Source organism: Lithobates pipiens, unplaced genomic scaffold (genome assembly GCF_037356315.1).
Source record: "Lithobates pipiens isolate NorthernLeopardFrog02 unplaced genomic scaffold, aLitPip1_a1.2 Scaffold_18, whole genome shotgun sequence".
In the NCBI taxonomy this organism is placed as follows: Eukaryota; Metazoa; Chordata; class Amphibia; order Anura; family Ranidae; genus Lithobates; species Lithobates pipiens.
In genome coordinates, this window is record NW_027507758.1 from 164,741,788 (window position 1) to 164,769,004 (window position 27,217).

Below are 27,217 nucleotides of genomic sequence, written 5' to 3' on the forward strand. Positions count from 1 at the left end.
GGTGGTGGGTTGGTACTTTTGATGAGACTAATCTTGTTCATACATGCGAGTGCAAACATAAAAAAAAAAAAATATATATATATATATATATATATATATATATATATATATATAGGTTTTCATTATGGTCTGTACTACAGTATGAAGGGGCTTCCCATTGTTTGAGTAGAGCTTTTATTGGTGTTATACTGACTGTCAAATCCATTGATGCATCTGCCTGCAGTCTGATCACATCATCACAGGCAATATATGGCTTTGTTTCCCCAAAGCAGGCCATTCTTCCGAGTACAGATATTGTAGTCAGAGGACGCTCGCATACCAGTTTACCACACCTAGAATGTGCAAAGTAGACCGGGCTGGAATGTGAAGATTCACTCAAGCAAGAATCTGGTCAAATTTTGAGTAACAAGATCTCTGCTTCCTCCCAGATGAATTGAATACAGGTCAGATGTCCTTGTAGTTAAGTGGTCCTGCAGAAAAGGAATAACCAAGTCGCTTTAAGCTTCAGTATGTGGGTTGGGAGATAAGCTTCCCCAAGCAAACAAGTCCCCTGGACCGATAGGGTGACCAGGGCTCCTCCTAGCGCCTCAGGCTGGAATCCAGAGGGAGGCGCCTAATAAGCTGAATATTTGGGGTAGATAACACAGAAGCCCATCAACACAGTAGTGCAGGGCAAACGGAATGAGTTCCAACTGTTGGGAGACATTAAGCATCCATTTGAATTCATCCAGAAGCTCTGGACATATTCAGCTTATGTGTGTAAGTGATTTTTATTCTCCAAGAGTTCCCATATATATATGCTTCCTGAGAAAGAAATCTAAAAGTCTTATCACATTGCCAACAATCACAGCCAGTACCCATTTTAATGCTTTAACAGTACCCTTCTAACCTCAAATACGGACCACATATCCTCTTCAGGAACGTTAGAGTAAACCATTATACAGTTACTAGAGTCACCTTTGAAATGTTTGTATATTGTAAAACATATGTCTTAAAGCATGCCGTAGATGATATTACTGAAAATCACTAGATTCCTGACTGTGTTTATGGGGGAATCCCTCCCGCAGCACTATTGGGTTCTGCCGGCAAGCAGAACACAAGGATTACTGTTAGCAGCTAAACGTACTAGCTGTACTGAAGTCAATCGATAGATAGCCCATAGATAGATCGAAACCCAGCCGATCCCTGCTGTACTGGTTGAAATTTGATCTATTTATGTCCAGCTTAACAGCAGCGTCCAATCCCCTGTAGGTAGCAGTTCTGCCCATACATTTTAGAATTACTGCTGCCCTGTATTGTTAACAATTAAGGAATTTATATTTTCCTCCCTGAAGACAGACAAGTCTAAATTGGGGGAGGGGTGGAATCAAAGAAATGTGGGGGCTAGACAAGATCAGAAAGTGCCCTCATTACCTTATGGAAATATTTGTCCGATGTCCTAGTTAATTATGTGATACAATGGCAGGAAACTTCCAGCTAAAGCCAAGTTGCTGTTGGCCTGTAATTGGGACACTGACATGACATTTAGTTGACCAGTCATATATGCCCCCCTAGGAAAAAAAACCACAGCTTGTCCAAAAAAATGGGTCTATTCAAACCTGCACACAGCAAGAAATGCATGCACTCTTACAGACACTGGAAAGACACCCAGAGTCTATATTATCTGGCCTGTTAACCGGCCAGTGACTTGCCTGACATAAAACCAAAGGAACCAATATTTCCAGGAGGAAAATTGTACGTCCTAAATCCTAGAAGCTATGCAAATAACAGAGTTGCTCCAGTGTGGAGGGAAGGGGGCAGAGAAGTTGGCCTCAAGCAGGGGCTTGTTCTTAGATGTACCTAGAGCAGGGATCTCAAATTGACAGCCCTCCAGCTGGTGCAAAACTACCATCATGCCTGTGGGAGTCATGCTTGCAACTGTCAGCCTTGCAGTGCCTCATGGGACTTGTAGTTTTGCAACAGCTGGAGGGCCGCCAGTTTGTGACCCCTGACCTAGAGTCTTACTCCTGCAAATAGCCTTATAGCCAGGTGGTGATGATTCATGACAGAGTTGTGTCCTCCAAAGATTGAAAGAGAAACAAGTATTTTAAACTTTTGTTTGTACAAAGGCTTTTTTTTTCTATTGCAGTAGTTATTGCTTCTGATTGCACAATGCCAGACAAAAACATTGACTGGACAAAACCAAGATAAATGTGATAGTCAGGAATGATATCCATTAGTTTGTTTGCAACATACCCTGTGATAATTATCTCTGGATAACTCTGTGTGCCAACGCCCCAGTTACCACCACTGATGGGCCATTCCTGTAATAAAAAAAACGCTCATAAAGTCTACCAGTCATTGTGTGTGAACATAACAGAAGTTGAACAAATTGCCACATTTCTTGCATACCTTTTTACTGTAACCCTGTCGTTTTTGCCGGGCCCCAACATAATAAAGTGCAGGGATAAGGTCTGAGGGGCAGTCTGCAAAGTACTCACAGCACGTTACAGGTGACTCATGTATGCTCAGTGGATAAGGGTTTTCAAATATAGGATATCTATAATAAGAAAAAAAATACACACATATTCCAATCACAAATCTGGGCAATTCAAACTGAGCGCTTAAAAATGTACAAATAGCTCCAAAGATACAGCTGAATTTATATGTGGATATGAACTTTTCCTGTAAAAAGTTGAGTGTGGCCCGGTTCCTTCCCATTGGTCCTTTGGTGATGGGTGAGTTCACTGACCAATAGGGAGGATTGATATGCAGTGAGGGTTCACTTCATCCTATAATTCTGTTTTTTTTTTTTTTTTTTACAGATCCTGGAGAATTGATTCACCAGCTTTATAGATATTTTTTGGCTCTGGTGCCTAGACATTTGAACGTGAATTTCAAGATCCACCAGCCAGCCTAGGTGAGATATTACTTTTGGATCAAAAGTACTGTGTAAGAAAAGTATTTGCATTTGCCATCACAAAATATACATAAATATGCAATTGTGAATAACAAAATCTTACCCATTTTGTGCAAGATCAATAACAACTAAATCTTGTTCTAGAAGTACAACAACAGCATAAGGTTCCTGGACATCTGTAAAGCAAATAAATAAAACACATTTAAATATACAGATATAAAATTTTCAGTGTTACAGATTACCATGATAGTTTCAAGAATACCCTTTGTGACCAAGTTGCTGTGACCATGGAATAAATTATACAAAGTCGTATTACTCTCCATAGATTAAAGTGGATTTAAAGGCAAACATTTTTGAATATTTAGCCTGTCACTAGCATTAACAAAGCTGTTTTTGTTTTTCCCAAGCCTCTCTGTAACAGTTGTATTACATGTTGATCATGCCTTTAGATTTGTGTTCTCTTCCACTTGCCGCAACCCAAGTTTTCCAGCAATAAATTCAGCTACAGGGATCCAGGCAAACCATATTACACTGTCATTGGGTGCTTGCATTGGTCAGCTTTTAGTATTATGGTTTAGGCCCTAGGATATAAGAGTGCACTGTGTAAGGACTACAGAACACCTCCTCTCACAGAAGAAATGGGCAGCCCTAATCAACAGTGCTTCAGATAACACTTCAGAGGTCACAAGAACTTTCAAGATATCGGTTTATTCTGCCAGAATTCCAGTTATTTTTTTTCCATACAGATCAGACATCTTCTGTTCATTGACAAAATAAACATTGCAGTCTGATTTCATTACAACAGAGTGGGTAGCACTGTAACCCTATTTCTTTTTCATACAACATGGGACAAGACTGCTGGGTTATACTCCATCTCCAGGTGAATGGACACTGGTTGACCAAAGCTGTTTAGACAGGAAGTGATCCCCTATATAAACCCCCTCCCCACACACACACAGGAAGCACTTCAGTTTTTTGTTTTTTTTTACCAGTGTCTGCAAGGTGGATGGCATGGGTTGTTTGAGCTCTCTGAGCTAGTCCCACAAACGGTTCTTAAATGAATCAAGGTATTAATCAATTGTATGAACAAAACTATAATTCCTTATTAGTAAAAATAGTAGAAGACCTTCAGAGATGGAAAGGACAGATGTTAACATTGTTTGGGAGGGTAAACACCTTGAAAATTAATATAATACCTAGACTGCTGTATGTGCTGTACACAGTACCCATCCCACTTCCCTAGAAGTTCTTCAAAAAAGGTACGCAAAATATTTTTGTCCTTTATATGGGAAAATGGGAGAGCAAGAATAGCATACAAAATCTTATGTAGAAGTAAAGGAGAGGGGGGAGTCGGGCTACCAGATATAGTAAGATATTATAGAGCAATGACACTGGTGCGAATATTGAATTGGTGTTATGACATAATAAAGCATGGGTGACAATTGAAAAAAAATTGCAGAAAGAGATTTAGCGGGAGCACCATGGATACCAGTTAAGAATAGGGGATTATCCAAATGGACATCTCCTTTAACCCGGAACACACTAACGGTGTGGGATAGAATAAATAAAACTGGCAAATATGCTCCAAGAATATCCCCACTAGCCCCATTAGGAGGGTATCCATGATTCCCTTCCGGGGCTAAGAGAAGGGAGCATTGGGCCCAAGGGAATCAGGGGGGAATACAATGTGCCTAAGGTATGCTCCGCTGGGGGTTCTCATGCCTCAAAGGGAACTGGAATTACAACAAGGGGGTATGAAGATGGCAGGATGGAGATATAATCAAATTAAATAATTTTCATAAAAATAGAATCTTAAGTCAGACCCCAGAATACTTTAACTACATTTAAGAAGATGTGCAGGAAGATATCCAGACCCAATCACTTATTATCCCAAATGTATAAACTCATGCTTAGCGAAGACAAAAATACAACACGCTATTTTATTAAAGAGGAAGTAAACCCTAATGGGTTTACTTCCTCTTTCATTCCCTGCAAAGACAAAGCATAATGGACTACTATGCATCGCATAGTAGTCCATTATGCGTCACTTACCTGACACAGGAGACAGCAAAGTCACCATTGTCCCCTGTAGTCTGGCACATCCATCTTCTCGTTGGGGTCTCGCAGCTCCGCCGCTGTCATTCGGCGAGGCCGCAATGACGTCACTCCCACGGATGCGCATGGGAGCCGACACGCGCAGGTAAAGAACTCTGGTATGATTAGCACAAATATACCCAACGGCAGATAACCATTGTTGGAGAGGATGTAAAGAAAGGGGAACTTTTCTTCATATTTGGTGGACATGTCCTAGGATCAAGATGTTTTGGGAGGAAATAGCCCCATGGATCAAGAGGGTGTCAAAGGAGCAGATAGAATTAGTGCCAGGGCACTTTCCATTCCACGGGGCTAAGGATACCATAAGAGCATACAAAAGTAGTGTAATACCACATCTATTAAACGTGGCAAAGAGGATAGTACCCAGACACTGGAAACAGGTCACAAGCCCAACTTTAGGATAATGGAAAAAGGAGGTGGATGAAATGAGGGAGGTGGAAAGGTGGGTATATAAGATAAGAAATAAACAGGATAAATTTGAGAAAATATGGGAATAATGGGGAAACCACGCCCAAGAGATAGAAAAGTAAATCATTGCCAAAAATAGGATTAGATTCTAAAGAGAAATCTGATAAGGGAAAGAAATGACTGATGAACCACAACCGTTTTCTTTGTTCTTAGTTTTTAATTTTAGTCTTATTAAAATTATTAATGTAAATGTGTGATTACATGATGTAAAGTGGTGATGAAGGGAGGCTCCCCCCTCGTGACCGCTGTATAGCCGCTAACCTCACACGGTAGCCAACCCAGTCCGTATCTCTAGACTCAACCACATGGCCCCTTGGCCACCGTATCCATCTACCATGTTGTTAGAGTTCTCGTTTCAAGGTTTTCTCTTGTTATGTTACCCCCCTCTTTTCACTAAATTTAATCAGGAGTTGTCTAACTGGATGGATCTCCCCCTGTCGCTCATGGGAAGGTGCCACCTTGTCAAAATGATTAGCTTTGCCAGACTGCTGTATCCTCTGCAAACTATTCCCTTATTGCTAAAACATAAGGATGTTTCGGCCCTTAACTTGCAAATCTCAAAAATCTTATGGAAAGGCAAAAAGCCCCTTTCCATTCAAGAAACTGCACCTTTTTAGGAGTGAAGGGGGTATTAGCTTACCTCATATTAGAATGTATAATCTTGCTTGTCTGCTAAGGACCAGTTTGGATTGGATAACCCAACAATCACATCACTCGAACTTTGCTCTGGAATCTGCCATTGCCCACCCTTATTCTTTAGTAGCCCTCCTCCACTGCAAATGCTTCGGGACATGGCACTGGCCTGGAGAGAGGTCAGAAAAATCCTCAAGCTTCCGGCTTTCATTTCCTCTCATCTGCCGATCCAAGGTAATCCTGCATTCTTTCCTGGACTCCAATACAAACCATACGAGATATGGGAGCAACGCGGCCTCTCCAAATTTTCCACTCTGTGTAATTCCTCATCTGGGAAACCGTTACCCTTCTTGACTGTGTTATCTCTGTTCTCCCTACCTACCACCCTTTCTACTATAAACAATGCATCAGCTTTCTCTCCAGCACATGCAAAGCGGAATCTCAGATTCAAATCAAGCTTTTTGGACCGTCTGCTTCAAATTGGCCTATACTCCATTTCAGATATATACAAACCTCTCCTATGGGACTTCTCTCCACCGCTCTTGTCATTGTCTGTGGCCAACTGGCGCAAAGACTTCCCGGACCCCGACTTAGTTGAAAAACTCCTCCATGGCCTTCAGGAGGTCCTCCGCCTCACACCAAATGAAACCTGGAGAGAAACCCAGCTAAAAATAGCTCATCGGGCGTATGTCCCGTTCCTCTCCTCCAAATCCAACGCAGATGGAGCCCTCTGCCCACTATGCTCAGCTCCTAGACCTTCTCTATCCCACCAATTTTGGTCATGCTCCTTCATCTCCTCTTTCTGGGACCAGGTTATAACCTTCATTTTAGAGATCACCTTATTGAAATTGCCCAAGGACCCCCTCCTACTGATTTTCGGCTACTGGGACCCCATTCTGTTACCCTGGTCTCTATTTTCAAAGGCCTCTACCCCTACAAGACCGGCCGTCCAGCCTCCCTCCAGAGACTGGATACTGACTTGCCTACTCATAGCTAGACGTCTTATCCTCAGGAACTGTATTTCTCCTCAAAGCCCGGGCGTCACCCAGCTCAAGCAAGAAATTCTTACCCTCTTATACAGAGAACGTCTCCTCACGGACTTCAAGGATCCCAAATCCAGATCTCGCTTTTTTCTCCGATGGCAAGCTTTCATTTCCTCAGCACTCTCTTCAGATGACCAACGGGCTGTACTTACTCTCTCCTTCTCCTTTGACGAGCCGATCTCTGAGGAATAGCAACCCTACATATTTCCCTCTACCCATCATTGTCTCTGGTTGTCGTTTCAACTCCCGTTACGTATCTTCGGGACTACCTCATCAGGTGTCTCACTTGGCAGCCCTCACCCCCCCTCCCCCTTTCCTTCCCTGTCTTCCCAGTTGTAACCTCTTCCATCATATTAACCATTTCCCACCTTTCAGTGGTTAGTATGCAGATCCATCCAGTTTTCTTGTATTATTCATTTGTCTAGCTACTGTATTCTAGTATTTGATTTTTTCACAAGAAAACTATCATAGTCTTACCAAATGAGACCTCCTGTGTTACTCAGGCTGTTCAATTCCCTACGTTGTCAGATGATCTGGCTTGTACACCTGTCTGGCTAATTGTTACTATGTGTTCTGCTCAGATGATACCCACTGTTCTTTTTTTTTTTCCCTTTGTCTCATTTATTCCACTGCTGTACTGCCCGGAAATTGACTGATGGTAACCTGTACAAATGTCTTTTGTCCAATTCCTCAATAAAAACATGTTGAAAAAAAAAAAAGTGTGTTTTTTACCCAAAAAAAGTGTTTGAAAAAAAATCGCTGCACAAATAGTGTGTGGGGAAAAAAAAAAAAAAATTAAACACCCACCATTTTAATCTGTAGGGCCTTTGCTTTAAAAAAATATTTAATGTTTGGGGGTTCAAAGTAATTTTCTTGCAAAAAAAAAAGGTTGTACATTTTTTATTTCACTCCTGACTGCCTATCAGTTTCAGTATCAATGGCACAAACCCCGTCCAAATGGCCCCATTTTGGAAAGTAGACACTCAAGCTATTTGCTGAGAGGTATGATTTCAGATCTCGCTTTTTGTCACAAAGTTTTGAAAATTGAAAAGAAAAAAAGTTTTCTTTTCTTCGTTTTCAAAAAACAAATGAGAGCTGCAAAATACTCACCATGCCTCTCAGCAAATAACTTGGGGTGTCTACTTTCCAAAATTGGGTCATTTGGGGGGGGGGGGGGGTTGTGCCATCTTGGCATTTTATGGCCTTCAAACTGTGATAGGTAGTGAGGAGTGAAATCAAAAAGTGACACCCTTAGAAATCCTGAAGGTGGTCGTTGGTTTTCAGGGCCCTGTACATGTCTAGGCTCCCAAACAGTCCCACACATGTGGTATCCCCGTACTTGGGAGAAGCAGCAGAATGTATTCTGGGATGTAATTCCACATATGCCCATGGCATGTGTGAGCAATATATCATTTAGTGTCATTATTCAGTCACTTGGGACAAAAAAATAAAATATTCAATGGGCTCAACATGCCGCTAAGCAATTCCCTTAGGGTGTCTACTTTCCAAAATGGGATATAACCAAGCAAATTAAACAGGTATTTCTATGCACATATTTTTTTTGCACATTTATTTTGCATGTACTATAGGCGTGATGATGAGGAATTAGAATTATTGCACATTTAATTTGCACTTTATTGTATAGGTACTATTAAAGTATTTAGGTATAAGTATATAGGTACTTATAAGTATATTGTTTTGTATTGGGAATTTATTTGAGCTTATATAGCAAATCCCTTTGCACATTATTTAATACTATTATTATTTTTGCATAATCTGCACAGCATTAAGCAATTTAGATGTTTGTCTTATAGCAATTTTTTGTTACAGTATATTTGACATTATTAGTGCGTATTTTGCACAGTAGCTAACATTGCTTGATTTAAGCAATTATAGTTGCATGAGGAGCACCTATAGTTTGAGCAGTGAATTAATAGAAAATTTATTTGAGCGCACCATCATACATAATATAACATTGTATGACCGTGTAATTACCAGTTAAGGGGGAAGTAAACCCTAATGGGTTTACTTCCTCTTTGATTCCCTGCAAAGGTAAAGCATAATGGACTACTATGCATCGCATAGTAGCCCATTATGTGTCACTTACCTGACACAGGAGCCGCTGTCCCCTGTAGTCTGGAGCATCCATCTTTTTGGTGGGTCTCGCTGCTCCGCCGCTGTCATTCGACGAAGCCGCGATGACGTCACTCCCGCGCATGCGCACGGGAGCCTCCACTCACCGCATATCGCCGTAGACAGCGGTGCCTGTGTTTTGACAAATATCTCCTAAACCGTGTAGGTTTAGGAGATATTTAATGGACCTACAGATAAGCCTTAAGTGCCAAAACTGTAAAAAGTTGACCAGCCAAATGATTCGGGGCTGAAGTGGTTAAATTGGTTGTAAAGGCAGAAGGGTTTTTTTTTTTTTTTTTTTTTTTTATCTTAAAGGGTTGGTCAACCCCAAAAAAATAAAAAATAGATTCTCTGGTTCCTTAAAGCAGGTTAAACAGCACAGTGCTTGTGCTGTGTAATCTGCCTCCCTCTAAACTGTAAAAAAAAAAAGAGAAAATCATGGCTGTTGAGCCACGACCACCTTGGTCAAAGTGCTGCCCTGCTTTCCTCTCTCCCCCTCCCTCCTGTCTGTCAAGCTAGTGTCTGTGTCTCCATCTCCGCTGCTATTGGCAAAGTTAAAAATTAGTAAATGCTCATTGCCAGCTGCTTCATTATATCCTGCCATATCACACAACATTAATTTTTCATAAATACGAGTGTTGTAAATAACGATTCAGCGCTGTCTTCAGGCCAGCCACGTGACTCTCGGTTGGTTTCCGGGGTTACTGCAGGAGAGGCCGAGTGGCCATGTGATCTCTCCGGCTGCTGTCAGAGGGAGATCACGACCCCTCCTGCAGTATCCATCCATCGGAGCTGTAAAGAGGTCGCAAGTCATGTAACCGGCCTGAAGACAGCTCAAAATAGGTATTTACAGCGCTCGTTTTTACAAAATACTAATGCAGTGTGCTCTGCCAGGCTCTAATAGAGGGTCTAGCAGAGTTTGTCTTATATGGGTTAACAAACCCTTTAATGTATTCTATGCATTAAGATAAAAAAAAACTGTGCACAGTAAGCCCCCACAGCCCCCCCTAATACTTACATGAGGTCCATCTAGATCCAGCGATGTTGCACAAGAGACTCGGCTGCCCGAGACTCCGCACCTCATTAGCTGAGACAGCAGGGCAGCACCATTGGCTCACACTGCTGTCAAAGTCAGTTAGCCAATGAGGAGAAAAAGGGGCGGGCTGGGCCGCAGCTCCGTGTCTGAATGGACACCGGGAGCTGCGGCTCAGCTCGGGTGCCCCATAGCAAGCTGCTTGCTGTGGGGGCACAGGAGGGAGGGGCCAGGAATACCAAAGAGGGACACGAAAAGAGAAGGATCTGGGCTGCTCTATGCAAAACCACTGCATAAGGCAGGTAAGTATAAAAAAAAAAATCTTTATCCATGAAGCCTCTTGTATAGTTTTCTTTCTGAGCTGAATCATTAAATTACCAAACTCCATTTAACAACAGTTACCAAATTAGTATAAGCATAACAAATAAAACAAATATAATTCTATATTTGTATCAATACAATTTTTTGTCAATAGACACTAGAATTTAACTTGTAAAGTGTTTTTTTTTTTTAATAACATACAGTGGGAAAATGATTTGATCTCCTGCAGATTTTGTAAGTTTGCTCACTTACAAAGAAATGACGGGTCTATCGTTTTTATCATAAGAGTAGTTTAAATGATAGGGACAGAATATCAACAAAAATTCAGAAAAAACACGATACAAATGGTATAAATTGAGTTGCAGTTCAGTGAGTAAAGTATTAGATCTCCAAGCAAAACATGACTTGGTACAGGGATTAGCAATCTTTTTTCACTTAAAGGCCAGATTCAATGTATGTGAATGCATGGAGGGCCTCATTCACCTGCTAATAAATGAAGATAATATTAACCAGTTCATGCCTAAGCCTATTTCTGACATTTGGTGTTTACAAGTTAAAATCCATATTTTTTGGTAGAAAATGACATATATTTTTTGCAGAGAATCTAAATAATAAAATGGCATTTGTTGTAATATTTTATGTCACACTTTTTTTTTTTGCAGCAGTGTTTTAATGGCAACTTTCTGGGAAAAGGGACATGTTCATAAATTTTAAAAAAATGAAACTGTAAAGTTAGCCCAATATTTTTTGTATAATGTGAAAGATGATGTTACGCTGAGTAAATAGATACCAAACATGTCACGCTTTATAATTGCACGCACTCGTGGAATGGCGACAAACTACGGTACTTAAAAATCTGCTGTAAAACATTTTTTATGGTTACCAGGTTAGAGTTACAGAGGAGGTCTAGCACTAGAATAACTGCTCTCGCTCTGGCGATTGCGGTGATACCTCACATCTGTTATTTGAACACCATTTACATATGCGGGCACAACTTCCATATGCATTTTCTTTGCTGCGCGAGCTCGTGGGGACGTGAACCCTTTACATTTTTTTTCTTCCTTTTTTTTATATTCATTTTTTAAATAAATACATTGATCACTTTTATTGCTGTCACAAGGAATGTAAACATCCCTTGTGACAGTAATAGGTGGTGACAGGTACTCTTTATGGAGGGATAGGAGGTCTAAAAGACCTCCAATTCCTCCTTTGCACTTCAAAGTATTCAGATCGCCGAAAACTGCAATTCTAAATACTGTGTTTTTTTTTTTAAATCCGGCGCCATTGGCAGCCGAGTAGACCAGAAGTGATGTTGTGATGTCGCTTCCGTGTTTACATTCAAGAGACTGGAATGAAGCTGTTTATGGCTTTGCCCCCCCTCCCTCCACAGAAAGTTTCCTGTGCCCCCCGCACCCCTCTACTGTAGTGTCCTCCGTCACATGCACCCCACAAACACACTGAGTAGGCAGAGCTCTCCTACCTTACACAGGTGCACAGCAAGCAGAGGTCGGCAACACAGGGCTGGATGGGGGCGGGAATTGCTGAAGTTTTTCATATCAACAGGCTGGTGATTGGTTAATGTAAAAAGTTAATTCAGTTCCTGCCCCCATCCAGCCCTGTGATCCTGGATGCTCGCTGCTGTCCGCTGAGGACAGAGGTGAAAATGTTCGCAGGCCAGGTGCCCCGTGAATTAATCACAGGCACTGATGGGCCGGACATTCTGCGGTGGTGGGCCAGGTGCGGCCCACAGGTTGCCGACCCCAGTCTTAGTACTCGGTGGAGAAACCCTTTTTGGCAAGCACAGAGGTAAGACGTTTCTTGCAGTTAATTACCAGGTTTGCACACATCTCAGGAGGGAATTTAGTCCACTCTTCTTTATATATCTTCTCTAAATCCTTAAGGTTTCTTGGCTGTCATTTGGCAACTCAAAGTTTCAGCTCCCTCCAAAAAAATGTCAATTGACTGAAGGTCTGGAGACTGGCTGAGCAACTCCATGACCTTAATATGCTTATTCTTGAGCCACTCCTTTGTTGCCTTAGCGGTATGTTTTGGGTCATTGTCATGCTGGAAGACCCATGGTTTGTTTGGTGACTGACTGTCCCAACTGCCTTGAGATCATATACAAGCTCCTCCTGTGTAGTTCTGGGCTGATCCCTCACTTTTCTCATAATCATCCTTACCCCATAAGGTGAAATCCTGAAATCCAAGGACGATAGATGCTTATTTTGTATTTCTTGCATTTGCAAATAATCACTCCAACAGTTGTTTCCTTCTCACCAAGCTTCTTGCTGATGGTCTTGTAGCCCATTCCAGCCTTGTGCAGGTCTACAATCTTGTCCCTGACATACTTTGACCACTCTTTCGTCTTGCTTATAAGCGTAAGGTTTGAATGAAAGAAAAATTCTGTGGACAGGTGTCTCTTATACACATAACTTGTTGTCGTTAGGGGCACCTAATGTCTGTGGGAGCCATGATTATTGTTGGTTGGTAGGGGATCAAATACTTATTTTACTCACTGAACTGCAACTCGATTTATAACATTCGTATCATGTGTTTTTTTCTGGATTTTTGGTTGCTTATCTGTATATCATTTAAAATACACGTATGAAAGCAATTATAGACCCTTCATTTCTTTGTAAGTGGGCAAACTTACAAAATCTGCAGGGGATCAAATTGTTATTTTTCCCACTGTACTTACCTGCTCTGTGTAATAGTTTTGCACAGAACAGCCCCAATCCTCCTTATCTGGGGTCCCCACCAGAATTCCTGGCTCATCATCTTCTGTGCGCCACTATAGGAAGCAGCTTCTTATTGTGACACACCTGTGGGCTTGATCCTGAGCTGCGCTGTCTGGGTCCATAGACTCATCACAGGATTGACAGCAGCAGGAGCCAATGGTTCCCACTGTTTATAATCTGTCCTGTGAGGAGGAAGAAAACAGAGAGACATTCCTCTGGATCGAGTATGGGCTCAAGTTAAGTATAAGGGGAAGCGGGAGGGGGGAGCTGCACATAAGGTTAAAAAAACAAAACAAAAAACACCTGCCTTTAGAACCACTTTATAATCTTTTTCATCTTTGTATTGAGAGGTTCTGTCTTAACAATACATTCAGTTTATAATTTAATCAAGTAGGCTGCTTGAACTACATAGTTCTAATGCCGTCCACTGTTTTTTTTTTAACCATTCAACCTTTAGAACGAACAGAGTCTGACCTGTGGCTGCATATATAGTATTGAAAAAAAAAAAAAAAAGCAGCAATTACTTGTGTGAGCAGTAGATGGCTCTCTCGTACTACGCCATCAATAGGTTTTACTAAAATATATACAGCCCATTTATAAACACTTAGTTGCATTAATATTCAATGCAGTGCCAGCGCATAAATGTATTAAGTTTGTTTGGTTAATATCAGACATTAGCACATGTTAAAACAGCAAGTCCTAAATTAATGGACAGAACCCCATTTGGGTCTTTTTTTCAGTTTTTAACAGACTATGAATGACCTTAAACATAATCTAAATGCAAGGTCAGGCAGAAAATCCATGGATTTTGCACATACCCTGCAATACAGGGTCGATCAGGTTGGTGCAACTGCCAAAAAGAGAAGGAGGTACCAGATCATCTCATAGGATCGTAGTGCTGGGTAAATGTATACAGACAGTGCCCTTTACCTTAGATCCTGAACAACGGTGTCAGCTCAATGAAGGGCAATACACAATCATGTTCTCGGTCTCTATCCGGCTAGAGACCAAGAATATAAGTGTCTTGCCCTTCATTGAGCTGACACCGTTGTGTGCTTCCTGCCCCTGGCTCTCTCCCACCATCCCAGATCTGTCAGCTCACATGCATTGGGCACAGCTATAACTTGAGTGGATTTTCCATCCATCTAGTGCCCTTGTCCTGGGTGTGTCCGTGCAAGCCTTGTCTTTTTAATGTTATTTTATTGTGTGTTGTATATAGTTTGCTCACTTATATCTATATGTAATTTTGATACCAATAAAGATATTTTTAACTGTTGGGAGAAGACTGCAGATTGCACAATCCTTTTATCCTGTAAAACTATCTGGGTTCTTACCCACTACCTTTTTTTCCCCAAAACTGCCAGCAGGCAAATACTGCTAAACAGCTACTCTCTCGGGATGGGACAAAAATTTAAATACCGATAGCCCATGGCCAACATATAGATGTCATACCCAACAAAGCATCCACCTGTGATAGACAACCTTAACAAATGATGAAAGCACCAGGTTGTTTTCTAGCCCCTAATGCATTTACAGGCATTTAACAACTGCAGTATTGGAAGTTTCAAAAACTTAAATAATGCCCAGTTTCTAAAATGTTGCCTGGTTGAGCGTATATTTAGCTCTGTTCAAGTGCAAACCATTGGGCTATGAAAAGAGGTGGCTAGCCTTTTCAAAAGCTTGCACATTATACAGATGAATAGCCCCTCTTTGTATGGGTGCCAAGGTGGTATATCCTAATCTGCTTGCCTAGGTCTTATTTCTGAGATGGTAAAATGTAGTTTGAAGGTCCAAGTTGTCATTTTTATGTCAATTAATGCCATCAGACCCTCTTATTATGTTGGAATACAAACTTATGTAGCACCCTACCCTAGACAGGCTAAATTTAATGTTTGGTTCTGCTGTACTCAGTGGAGCAGCAATCTATTTTCTATGTAAAACAAGGACACACTTACTCTTTCCCTCCATCTATTGTGTATCACCACTGCGCTAAACAAAGCACTATAAACTAAGCCGCCACTTTAAACAAAATGTGTACAATATTCCTTATCTAAACAATAGAAAAAGCAGCGCTGAATATAAATCCACACCAGTGAATTCAAAAATATTAAAGATGATAGACCCAGTCCAGTGAACATGAATTACTAAATGTTACTACACTGTGCAAGCCCTGCCCCGAGCATACAGAAAATAGAGAAAATTAATTAATAGTTTGTATCGAAATTAATTAACACAAATTATTATATAGTGCATATCACCAGATGAATAGCGATAACAAATATATACGATCTGTTGAAAAAAATATCCTGTGACTAAATATTATTCAACACTAAAAAATAAATAAACAAGTAACGAGAATCAAATGAATTGTTTCAAGTTCTATCAAACAATGTCCACTTCCTAAAAACATTGTTACCAACACCACTGTGAAAAGCTCCTGAGAATATAATGTGATTTTACTGGGATACATTATATTCTCAGGAGCTTTTCACAGTGGTGTTGGTAACAATGTTTTTAGGAAGTGGACATTGTTTGATAGAACTTGAAACAATTCATTTGATTCTCGTTACTTGTTTATTTTTTAGTGTTGAATAATATTTAGTCACAGGATATTTTTTTCAACAGATCGTATATATTTGTTATCGGTATTCATCTGGTGATATGCACTATATAATAATTTGTGTTAATTAATTTCGATACAAACTATTAATTAATTTTCTCTATTTTCTGTATGCTCGGGGCAGGGCTTGCACAGTGTAGTAACATTTAGTAATTCATGTTCACTGGACTGGGTCTATCATCTTTAATATTTTTGAATTCACTGGTGTGGATTTATATTCAGCGCTGCTTTTTCTATTGTTTAGATAAGGAATATCGAATCTATTTTCTAGGTCTGGCAAGGTATTCCTAAGCTTGGTGGTTGATTGCGCCTGCCTCTGGAAGAAGATTCCATACATCGAATAGCTGAGTCAGCCACTAAAGGTATAATTAATTCATCTGACCTCAGTCAATCCCTGGTAGGGGGTGCCTAGAAGGTGGCTGGGGAGAAGATAAATGTTTGGGGGGGGGGGTCTGTTCGGCAGTGTTATTCTCTGGGGCTGCTGCTCCTTGGAGGCAGCAAGCATTTTGAAGAGCTGCTGCTAGGCCTTAGCATGTGCTTAGCTAAGGGCATGAAAAGACTTGGATCAAAAGACTTCTAAAAGATATTTGCTGTAGAGAAACATCTGCGGAAGCTGGACTGGGGAAGGACTCTCCCACTGAAGAGATGGGCAGAGGACAGCTGTTACTCCACCTTGAAAAAAAGCCTTTGCCTAGAACTACAGGTGTGTACGTTCTTTGGGATTAATACCAGATGTTGCTGCTAGGGACTGGGACTGCCCGCACAGTCTCAGATTACTAGCTACCTCCTCTAAAGCCTGCTGCCGGAGGATTTGTGACTGGAATTCTGAAGTAAGCACATTCCATGGAAATTGCTGACTTTCAAAATATCAAAATATGCAAACATTAGATCTTTATTAAAAGTGGTATTCCTGGATAAATCTAATCGTATAACTGTGTCTACCCCCCTTCTAACACTTATAAGAACTACCCTGTAGAACGGGCATCACTAAATGGCAGACCTGAGGCCGCTCCATTTAGGAGCTGAGTCTTTCTCCTGGCCCCCGCAGAGCGAAAGGCAAGATAGTAATTGACGAAAGTCAGAAGGCAAAGCAGCATTGGATGTTGGGAGAAAATGGGAGGTGAAATGGAAGAATCATGGAGGCCATTTAAAGTGTTCTCACAATGTGAGCTGGACAATATGAATTCTCCCATGTATTAGAGTTGCAAGAAGCACAAAATATGCTGAGAGGGCTGGTGAATAGTTGAGCCAAGTTTGCCAGACTGAAACAAATTTGTTAGCTGTCAATTTTTCATTAATAAGATTTTCTAGATTTGACCTCCTCGTAATTCTTTTTTTTTTTTTATTATTATTTCTTTACAGGATTACATAAAAAAAAAGTCAATAGTTACAGTTACATAAGGGTACTTTTAAAGTCAAATTTCAAATCAAAGCATATTCTTTGAGTCTTAAAACGTAATCCTGTTGTTTTTATAAACATATAACAATGTCAATTCCCCTGCTCTAAAGCCCAGAACCCCACAAGGGGCTTATAGAACAGGCAACCGAAAAAGAAAAAAAGAAAAAAAAAAGGGTGCCCCCTGGTCCCTTGGGAGTCAGGATCTTGTAACATTTAACAGACTAGTCTACGCCTCTAATTCCTCTCCAATCAACCTTTTCCCCTCATCGGATTGCAAGAATAGCTCCCAAGGAGCCCATATTTGAGATATACATTCCCTTTTCTCCAAAGACATAGGTATCAATTTTTCCATAATCCCAATTCTTTTTAATTTATTTAGCCATTTAGAAATCTGACGTGCACCTGCCTCCTCGTAATTCAGGCAGGGTATTTCCATAATGGGCAACAGTTTGTTTAGTAACTATGAAGATGTGTGCTATAAGAGCATGGCTGTGTGGAGGAATATCACTAACTGGTTTACAGGTAGAGAGGCTCCCGAGGATCCTTACGAATAATAATCCAACACCAAATTGAACAGTGTGTAGACCCTAAACCAGAGGTGTGTCACCTTTGGATAAGTTCATAGCATGGAAATCATAAAACCCTTTCTGAGCAACTTTAAAAGCACAAAGAAGGACATGCACAGATATTAGTATCGGTGCCGATATCGAACATTTGCAAGAGTATTTGTACTTGCGCAAATGATAGCTGGGCAGTCAGGGGTGATCGGTGCAACAGAGGGGGGGGGGGGGGAGGAGTTACAAGCACCAGTCTCCCTGTATAGATTTAAATTAAGAAGCTGACAGTTGTTTCTCTTCCTCTCCCATGGCTTTCAGCTGCTTTATTGAAATCTATACAGTGGGATCAGTGCTTGTAACTCCCCCCACCGCCGCACTAATCACCCCCCTATGTTCTTCCTCCGGTCCCCCCCGTGCTCCTCCTCTGGTCCCACCCCCTGTGCTCCTCCTCTGGTCCCACCCCCTGTGCTCCTCCTCTGGTCCCACCCCCTGTGCTCCTCCTCTGGTCCCACCCCCTGTGCTCCTCCTCTGGTTCCACCCCCTGTGCTCCTCCTCTGGTTCCACCCCCTGTGCTCCTCCTCTGGTTCCACCCCCTGTGCTCCTCCTCTGGTTCCACCCCCTGTGCTCCTCCTCTGGTTCCACCCCCTGTGCTCCTCCTCTGGTTCCATCACCTGTGCTCCTCCTCTGGTTCCACCACCTGTTGCCCTCCCTCCCCGTGCCCCTTTTATTTTTTATGTTAGGCATGGCCTCTATTTCCGGCCTAAAAAGTGCATTTCTACTGAAAATATTTATAGTGAAATAAAACCAATTAGTGGATAGACAACCCCCAAAAACTCCTCCCATATCGAATCAGACTAAAGTGGAAACCAAATGTGCACAGGAAGATTTGTGCACAGGAAAATGGGCAGCACGAAAAAACAGAGAGCCAACAAGATTAAGACCTCTGGAAGAATGACAGCATAAAGTCAGAATAGAACTGGTTCACCGTGTTGGCATGCTGTCCCCTAGCAGATAATATTGCCAACAAAGTTCTAATATTGATACAATATACAGTATAAAAACATGACAAGGCACTGAACAATGCATTAAATATATCTGCACGGCTGAGCGCAATCAAACATACCACAAACAATAGCAGAGAGACGATCACTGCCAGAGAACCGAAGTTGACTAATGTAAGGCACGATTATAAAACATTAAGTGGTAATCAATGTTCTATCTGAGGCATATTACAACGTTGGACATAAGTGAAAAAAAATATAAGTGAAATATAAGCAAAAAGCCATACAATATATGATAAGACCAAGCAATCGTACTCACATCTAGAGGTTGACCGATATATCGGCCAATATTTGCCATTTTTTAAATAATCGGCATCGGCCGATTGTGCTGATAAAAAGCCGATTTAGAACTACAGGGACTTTGGAATGACTTCTGTAAGAAGTCAGTGTGAGTTGCCTGAGTCGTCATAGCAACACTTTCCTCCTCTCTGGGCAGACTGCCAAGAAAAGAACTAAATGATACAATGTTTACACTTCAATGAATGAAGTCATCTCTGTGTGTAGAAGTTCTCAGTTTAACTATTTAAAGACTAAATCTTTTCTGACACTTGTTGCTTACAAGTAAAAATCCTGTATTTTCTGCCAGAAAATCACTTAGACCCCCCAAAAATTATATATATTTTTTTTAGCAGAGATCCTAGGGAATAAAATAGCGGTTGTTGCAATATTTTATGTCACATGGCATTTGCACAGAGGTCTTTCAAATGCATTTTTTTGGGAAAAAAATACACTATTTAAAAATAAAATAAAAACAAAGTTAGCCCATTTTTTTTTTCGGCCAAAAGTTTTGACTACCTATTTTTAATACATAGGTTTTTTTTTTTTTTTTAATCTAAATCATACATACAAGTAAACTGATTGGAGGTTTGTTTTGTTTAATAAATGTTTAAATGTAAGAAATTTTCTGTATCACTTATGAAGGCTGCTTTCACACTGGAGCGTTGATGGTAAAACGCAAGTTTTAGCGGCTCTTTACCATCATTTTAGCGGTGCTATTTGGCTGCTAGTGGGGCACATATAACCCAGCTAGCGACCGAGGAAGAGGTTAAATGCGCCCATGAAGCACTGCTGCCAAATCGCATTGCATGCGCTTCGGCAGTGGTGCCCATTCATATCAATGGGCAGGAGTGGTGGAGAAGCGGTATACACCACTCCAAACGTGCTGCTTGCAGGACTTTTTTTTTTAAGATCCTGCCAGCGCATCGCCTCAGTGTGAAAGCACTCTGTCTTTCACACAGACTGCAGGGGAGCCATTTTGCAGGCACTTTACAGGCGCTATTTTTAGCCCAAAAGCGCCTGAAAAACGCCCCAATGGGAAAGGTGTGTTAGATCAAGGGGGATTAAAAAAAATAATAATAATAAATAAAAAAGGAAAAAAATAAATAAATAAAATAAAAATCGGCCTAACATATCGGCCCAAAAAAATCGGCATCATATATCGGCTATCGGCCGCCATGATTTCTAAATATCGGCATCGGCCAGAGAAAAACCCATATCGGTCGACCTCTACTCACATCTACCATGTATGTTGTAAAGAAAAAGGAAAAGACACCTTATAAAAAGAAACAGTTTATGAAATAGAAGGAAAAGAGCTGATGACAACGGCAAAGACAGAAGAGATAGGAACATAGAGATGATTTCAGGCAGTCAAACAAATATAGCAAAAAGGGCTACACAGATGCCGCTAAAGAAACCATGCAGATACGTGTGTCAAAGGATATAAGCTGCTCAAAATAAAACTGTCACAAATTGACCACTTTGAATGGCAAATGAACGGCAAGTAAACAGCATATCGTATACATAAGACATACATAAAGTATCCATAAAACGCATATGGGCATTCTACCCCATCCAGCCAGGACATGACATGCATGAACCACAGCAGTAAAACCACAACAGTATAAAGCAACACTGTTGTCCAATATGTGAAAAAAAAAAAAGTTCCCCCACTAGTCAGGATATAACATGCATGAACCACAGGCAATTTCCATGACAGTGCAATAAAAGTCAACATGGGCATGCACACATAATAGTAGCCGTAAAATGCATGTGGATACTCCAACCAGCCAAAATATGACATGCATGAACCACAGCAGTATAAAGCAACAGTCGGCCAATGCATGTCAAAGGTGATGTCCATAGCAGTGCGATAAAAGTCGCATTGAAAAAAAAAAAAAACGTACATGCAAGGTTGAAAGCTATTAGGAGACGTGTTAGAATATCTAACATATGACAAAAAATAAATAGACATACCACCCTAAAAACATTCATATAATGTGCAAACATAGTAGAGAACATGAAAAACACAACCGTACATGCACAGAAGAATGATAAAATAGCACATGTAGAGGTATATGTATACAGGAGTGTGAATAGGGTACTAATATATGACTGGGTCTACTTCAGTGTTGCTATTCATAAAAGTAGGATATGTCCCAATCATAATTTAACCCTACTGGTATTCTTGTATGTAAACTGAATATCCAGTAAACTTCCTTTCTGCACAAGATATCAAACTTGTCACCTCCTCCGATGGGCATGCTTATTTTCTCCATACCCTGAATCACTAATCCTTTTGGCTCTCTGTTTTTTTCATGCTGCAGTGGGTCAAAAGGCAAGCATGAGGGATGAATTGATGGAGAAAGTAAAAGTACAGTTTTTAGGTGGAGGAAGGATAGGCTTCCTTGAAGCATTTTCAGGGATCATCTAAGGGTGGAAGGAGAAGGCAACAGCAGGGTAGGATGCAGACCCATCAGTAAAAAAAAGGCAAGGATTCATCCCACTCAGAATTTCCTAAGGTGAATATTATGCAAAATATGACCTTCACATACACGGATAAACCTTGCGGGAAAGGAACTTCCTAGTTTTAAGCATCAGGAAAATAACCGATTCAGAGATGCCTGGGCTTCAGCCATGCAATTAAAACCAACGAGTATAAAGTAGTATGGTAAACTGTAAGATTCAGATAATCTTGAAGAGAAAATAATAAAAGTCCCCCCAGAAGTCTTACCAGGTCAGATGGCCACATATGCCTCTGCCATTATTATGAAAATCAGCAGAATAGCCTCCATCTTTTGAAAAGTATGATCTGGGAGCAGAGAGTTTGAAGTTTCTCCTGGGGAAGAAAAACTCAGGCTTGAGTGGTGTCTAGGACTAGACCCAGATATTCCAAGCACCAATTCTGTTCTAGTGGTGATGTCTGAAGGTTCAGGATTTCTCTGGAAAGATTGTGCAGTCAGTGTTATCTGAGCTGGAAGTTTCCTTAGTGGAAAGTCATCTACATATCCCACAATGGGATGAGTGTCCTGAAATCGCAGTAAAACTAGTGCAGGGGCCAGAACACTGGTTGACACCCAAGGTGGAGAAGGCAGGGCCATATACCGAAAGTGCAAATAATCCATACCAAATCTGATGAGCTGGAAACATGGGCACAATGCAGGTATGCATCCATGATGTCCACAGAGGACAAAGTTTGATGGCAGATGGTTATAACATACCGGGTGGATTCCATATAGAATGTCTGGGCCTAAATGACGATATTGAGATATCCAAGATATGGTGTATGACCTTTTGGGCTTGGGAATAGATTGGAGTAAAACCTCTGAAACCATTCCACTACAGGAACTGGGGCAATAACACACTGTTCCAGACAACCAGCAGGGCTGCACTAAAATCAGCTAATCTGTGTGGTGACAAAGAATGGAAATGATGGATTAGGGGACTGGGAGTGAAACTCTACTTTGTAGGCTTTGGAAACCACCTCTCACACCCATGCATCTAAGAAGCAGGCTGCCCAGGTGTCCACAAAGGCGAATAGACTCCCCACTTTGGAAAGTGGGGATGCACCATCATGCTGAAGACAACTTGTCTGAGGGTAGGGTTTGAGAGACTTGGAATTTAAAAGTTTGCAGACTGGGAGCCAGGCTTGGAGTTTAAAGTACATAGAAAAAACAAAAATGACTGTTCTTGGCCTCCAGCAGAATGAGTCTGGAACTGAGGAAGAGGAGTACTCCTGCCACCTGTGGCATCCTTGAGGATGTTGTCCAAAGCCATCAGGAAGTGGAATTGTTCCTCGAAATTCAGGCAGATTGCTTTTTAGTCAAAGGCTCTGTGGTCTAACACTTTAGCCTCCTCAAGTTCACTGACAGGAAACTCATATGGGAAATTAAAGTAAGATCAACAATCCAAGTTATAGTTGAAGGTAGAGTTTCAAATACCCTACAACCAAGGGGTTAACTGCTATAGTAATCAGTTTCCTTTAAACAACCTTGGATAAGTCAGGGTTTGGCAGATCAAGCGCACAGCTAAGTCAGGTTACAGTGCAGGATCTGCAAATGAGAACAGAACTCTAGAGAGAGGGCCTCCGGCTGCTTGTAAGTAGGGATAGCACAGGCTTTATTAGGACTGGATCCTGCCAAATGAAACAAAGTCCTCCTGACTGATGGGAACTTGGCGCACAACAGAGCACTTAAGGGACATGATATAGAGGGCAATAAATAAAAAAGGAGTATTACAGAGACCACCCACCTTTAACATTTAAATTGCTTCTCTCTGACCTTGATTGTGATGTTATGGCAGCCATTTGAAATGGAAACATACCAGCTCATGAGAAATAAACTATTTTATATTTCCACACTTTGGCATTATGTCTGTTAACTGAACTAATGGAGACTTCCAGCAGTGTTCCCATGAAGGGGGAATCAAAAGGTCACATGCAGAATATTGACAAGGGATTTGCAGCTTTAGTAGCATGGTTAGTTGGAGAGCAGACAAGTGGGCAATATGATGGTACAATGGAAGCGTTTTGTGCTCCTGCTGTGTATTTGATGTGACATAAGGCAGTTTTGACATTCTTCTGGCTGTCCAGTTCAAGGCTGACTGTGGTACAGTATATAATGCATATATGGGCACATATGTTTGAGGTTATCTACATGCTAAACTGGCCACACGTTACATTAAGATCCTCATACTACCATAGCTGTAGCTCTAAAGAGATTAAACAAATTAAGCCACTCAATTTATGTCCAATATTATAATCTTTCATTGTTGTATAAAAAAATTAAAAAAAAAAGTTTGGTGACATGCACTTGAAATGTAACCAAGCAAGGGTAAGACTAAAGTTGAAAGATTACTACAAAAAGTAACAGGTATATTTTCTTCTGCTGGATCATCCAGCTCAACATTTTCCAAACTTTCTTGGGCAGTTCTAATTGTGCTTATAGGATTTTTCCTAAATGAAAAAGGTTGTCCATTTGATTGAGGCTCTTGCAATACTATAAGTCAAGAAGAGTGAGTATTTGTACACTTTTTGACAGTCCAAGCATAAAAAATAAAATCTGTGGGCAAATACATTTTCCTGCCAAGCCAGCTTTTATGCATCAACCCAACAGCCTGTAAAATGCAGTTAGTTATGGGTCTTCCAAAAGAAACTTGGGTGGGGGGTTCAACTCCACACAAAGAAATCTGCAGGATATCTAGAAGATCTCTAGCATATTTACAGTTTTTCTGTATCTGTTGTATTCATATCTTTACCTTACAAATTATAGTAGGGTGTAAAGTAAACATATTGAGAAAAAACAAACCGGAAAATGGAGATATGAATGTCATGTAAAGCTTACAATCGAATAAAAAATAATAATAATAATTAGTTAGTTTTACATGCACTCAAGAGCACAGAATAGACCTGTCATGTGGTGATAATGTAGGTAAGGCTTTATCTTGTCAAAAACAAATTGTAGTCTACGCAGTGTAAGAAAAGTCTGCCAAGCACAGATTTTTAAAAACATTATGAGGCTAGCCAAGTCCAGCTATTGACAAATGGATATATTAATGGTGGTCCATTGCATCCAATATTCTTGTTTAATACATAGGCAGTTCTGTTTAATGTGAGCCAATAATTACTGGTTATCAAGCAGTCTGTAGTAGAGATTTTCAAAAACCTCAATAAAAAAAAAGAACTGCTCCCACATTAGTGCATTCTGAAAAAAAAAAAAAATCAAGAATAACACAAATTCAAAAATGAGACGCATTAAGTCTATAAGTAGACATGGGGGGGGGGGGGGGGGGGTCAGCAACAAAAAGGGAATGTGGTGACTTTCAACTACCAAATATTTGATGCAGTTATCACCTCCTATATAACACAGTAGTCTTAAACCACTTTTTTTTATTTATGGAAGATGTTTATGCATAAATAAAAAAAAAAATTAAAAAAAAAAAAAATTTCTTACATAGCAGTTTTCAAAGTTTAATAACTATATAAATTAACCCAGTCTCTTATATGAGAAGGCCACCCTATAAAAGAAGCTCATACCTCCAGGACATACAAGCCACTGGGAGGACTGGTGGTGGTGACAAAATCACTTTAAGAGTCCACTCTTGACTGGGCTGCACAGCAGAAGACGAGGGTGGACCGCGGTCTGCACAGGGCCATCACAGACCACAGTTGCTGCTCACTTCCTGCTGTGTGGCCATACCAGTGTGTTCTCTCCAGGCTCCACGCGACCAACGATGTCATGCAATCAGCAGGGCAGGGGGCGGGAGGAGCTGTAGATCAGAACAGGAGAGCTCCTCCCACCCCCTGCCTTGCTGATAGGTTGACATCATCAGGCGGATGGGGGAGCAGGGAGAGGACACAGACTAATCACACCCTCTTCCCTGCCAAAAGTAAGAGTCCTGTTCAGGAAAGGCAGAGATTAATGATTTGTGATGTTAGGTGGGGCAGACTGCAGGGGCACTGTGATGGAGGAGGCTGAGATTGCTTGGGGCTCTTTAATATAAAGGGGGCACCACTGTGATTATTTTAGTGCCCCTTTACAGTGTAGTCCCCTTTATATCAGGGCCTCCTTTACAGTGCATAAAGCAGGTCTCGGAGGAAGACTAAGGTATGGTGAGGATGGGGGTTCCAGGAAAGCAGTTGAGTACTTCAAGGAGTATGCAATGTGTAAGGAGCATGACAGGTATTCAGGGTTCCAGTAGTATGCATAGCTATAAAAAAAAAATACCCCCACCCCTTTTTATATGTGATCACAACCCCCCTGTTCTCAGATGCACTAAACTTTTCAATGAATGGCTATGCAGTGAGGTGCGTGTGTCAGGACTTATCATTGTAAGTTGTTGTAAACCCTCCCCCACAACTTTGTCCCATGTAAATCAGCATAAAAAACCCCAATGAACACTGCTTGTAGATATCTCCTTACTTGCTTAGTATTGTTGTATTCCTTTTTGTTCTTTAGAATGAAGTCACTGAGCATGCCCAGATCTCCCCTGATTTACGGCACACTATGTGCTTATCTATCTGTTATCAGGACTTCCTACGGCACAACACTGAACTCCCAGGAGACTTCAAAATCATTCAGAGCTTCCTCCTACACACCATGTGACATGACATGCAGTGTAAACTTGCCCATTACTGCAGTCTTATCAGCTGAAGCTGATAAGACTGACAAAGGGAAACATTAAACATAGGCATAAGTAAATACTATGAAATAAAGCAAGTCAGCTATGAACAGGGAAGCAGGGTTGCCATAGAAACATTGGATTGAGAAGGAGGCTTGGTTAACAGTACAGGAAGTGCTCAATGTAAGGGCGGAAATACACTCAACTGTGGACTCAGAAAACAATACTTAAGGTGCTGCTGCCTAACACCTGGAAACAAATTTTTTAAAGTTTCTTTAAACAGTAAGTAATATGCAATTTGGGCTGGATTACAGTGGCTATAGTCTGGTAATTACTTATTATAATGGATTAAATGAAGAGAAGCATCAGAGTGGGAGAGTTTACTTCCTCTTAAAGAGCACACCAAGTTCCCAGCAAAGCTAGAGAACTAACCATGACATGTTCTCTTGCTTAGTGTGGTCAGTTTCTAACAATAAGAGGGATTTCAAGAAATACCATGGATTTCACACCAAGGAAGCAATACAAAGAATAGGATAATTTTCATACAAGTACATGGTACAGCAGGCACATATCAGGAATATGAAATGCTGGCGTAAAATACTTAGGTGTTTTAGGTATTTTGTCTTGTAGTCTGGTCTTGATTTTCTCATGGAAAACCTGCGCTATTCTATTTTTGGTCTTTGTGAGACAAAGTTTAGAGGTCTTCCATGCCATTGCAACCATCTGCATAGCTGCTGTGGTAATCTGCAAAAAGTACTGTATATACTCGAGTATAAGCCGACCCGAATAGAAGGAGAAGGCG

General features: G+C 40.9%; 1 protein-coding gene across 3 annotated transcripts in view; it reads right to left on the reverse strand.

Annotated features, from left to right (window-relative positions):
- STXBP5 (syntaxin binding protein 5) overlaps positions 1 to 27,217 on the reverse strand; it is a 641,864-nt gene that overhangs the window by 158,525 nt on the left and 456,122 nt on the right. For all 3 annotated transcript variants that reach the window (XM_077486344.1, XM_077486342.1, XM_077486345.1), the window contains exons 11-13: positions 3,003 to 3,075; positions 2,392 to 2,539; positions 2,236 to 2,303 (exon numbers count right to left, since the gene is read on the reverse strand). In XM_077486344.1, the coding sequence (XP_077342470.1) occupies positions 2,236 to 2,303; positions 2,392 to 2,539; positions 3,003 to 3,075 (289 nt within the window). The remainder of the gene's footprint in view (positions 1 to 2,235; positions 2,304 to 2,391; positions 2,540 to 3,002; positions 3,076 to 27,217) is intronic.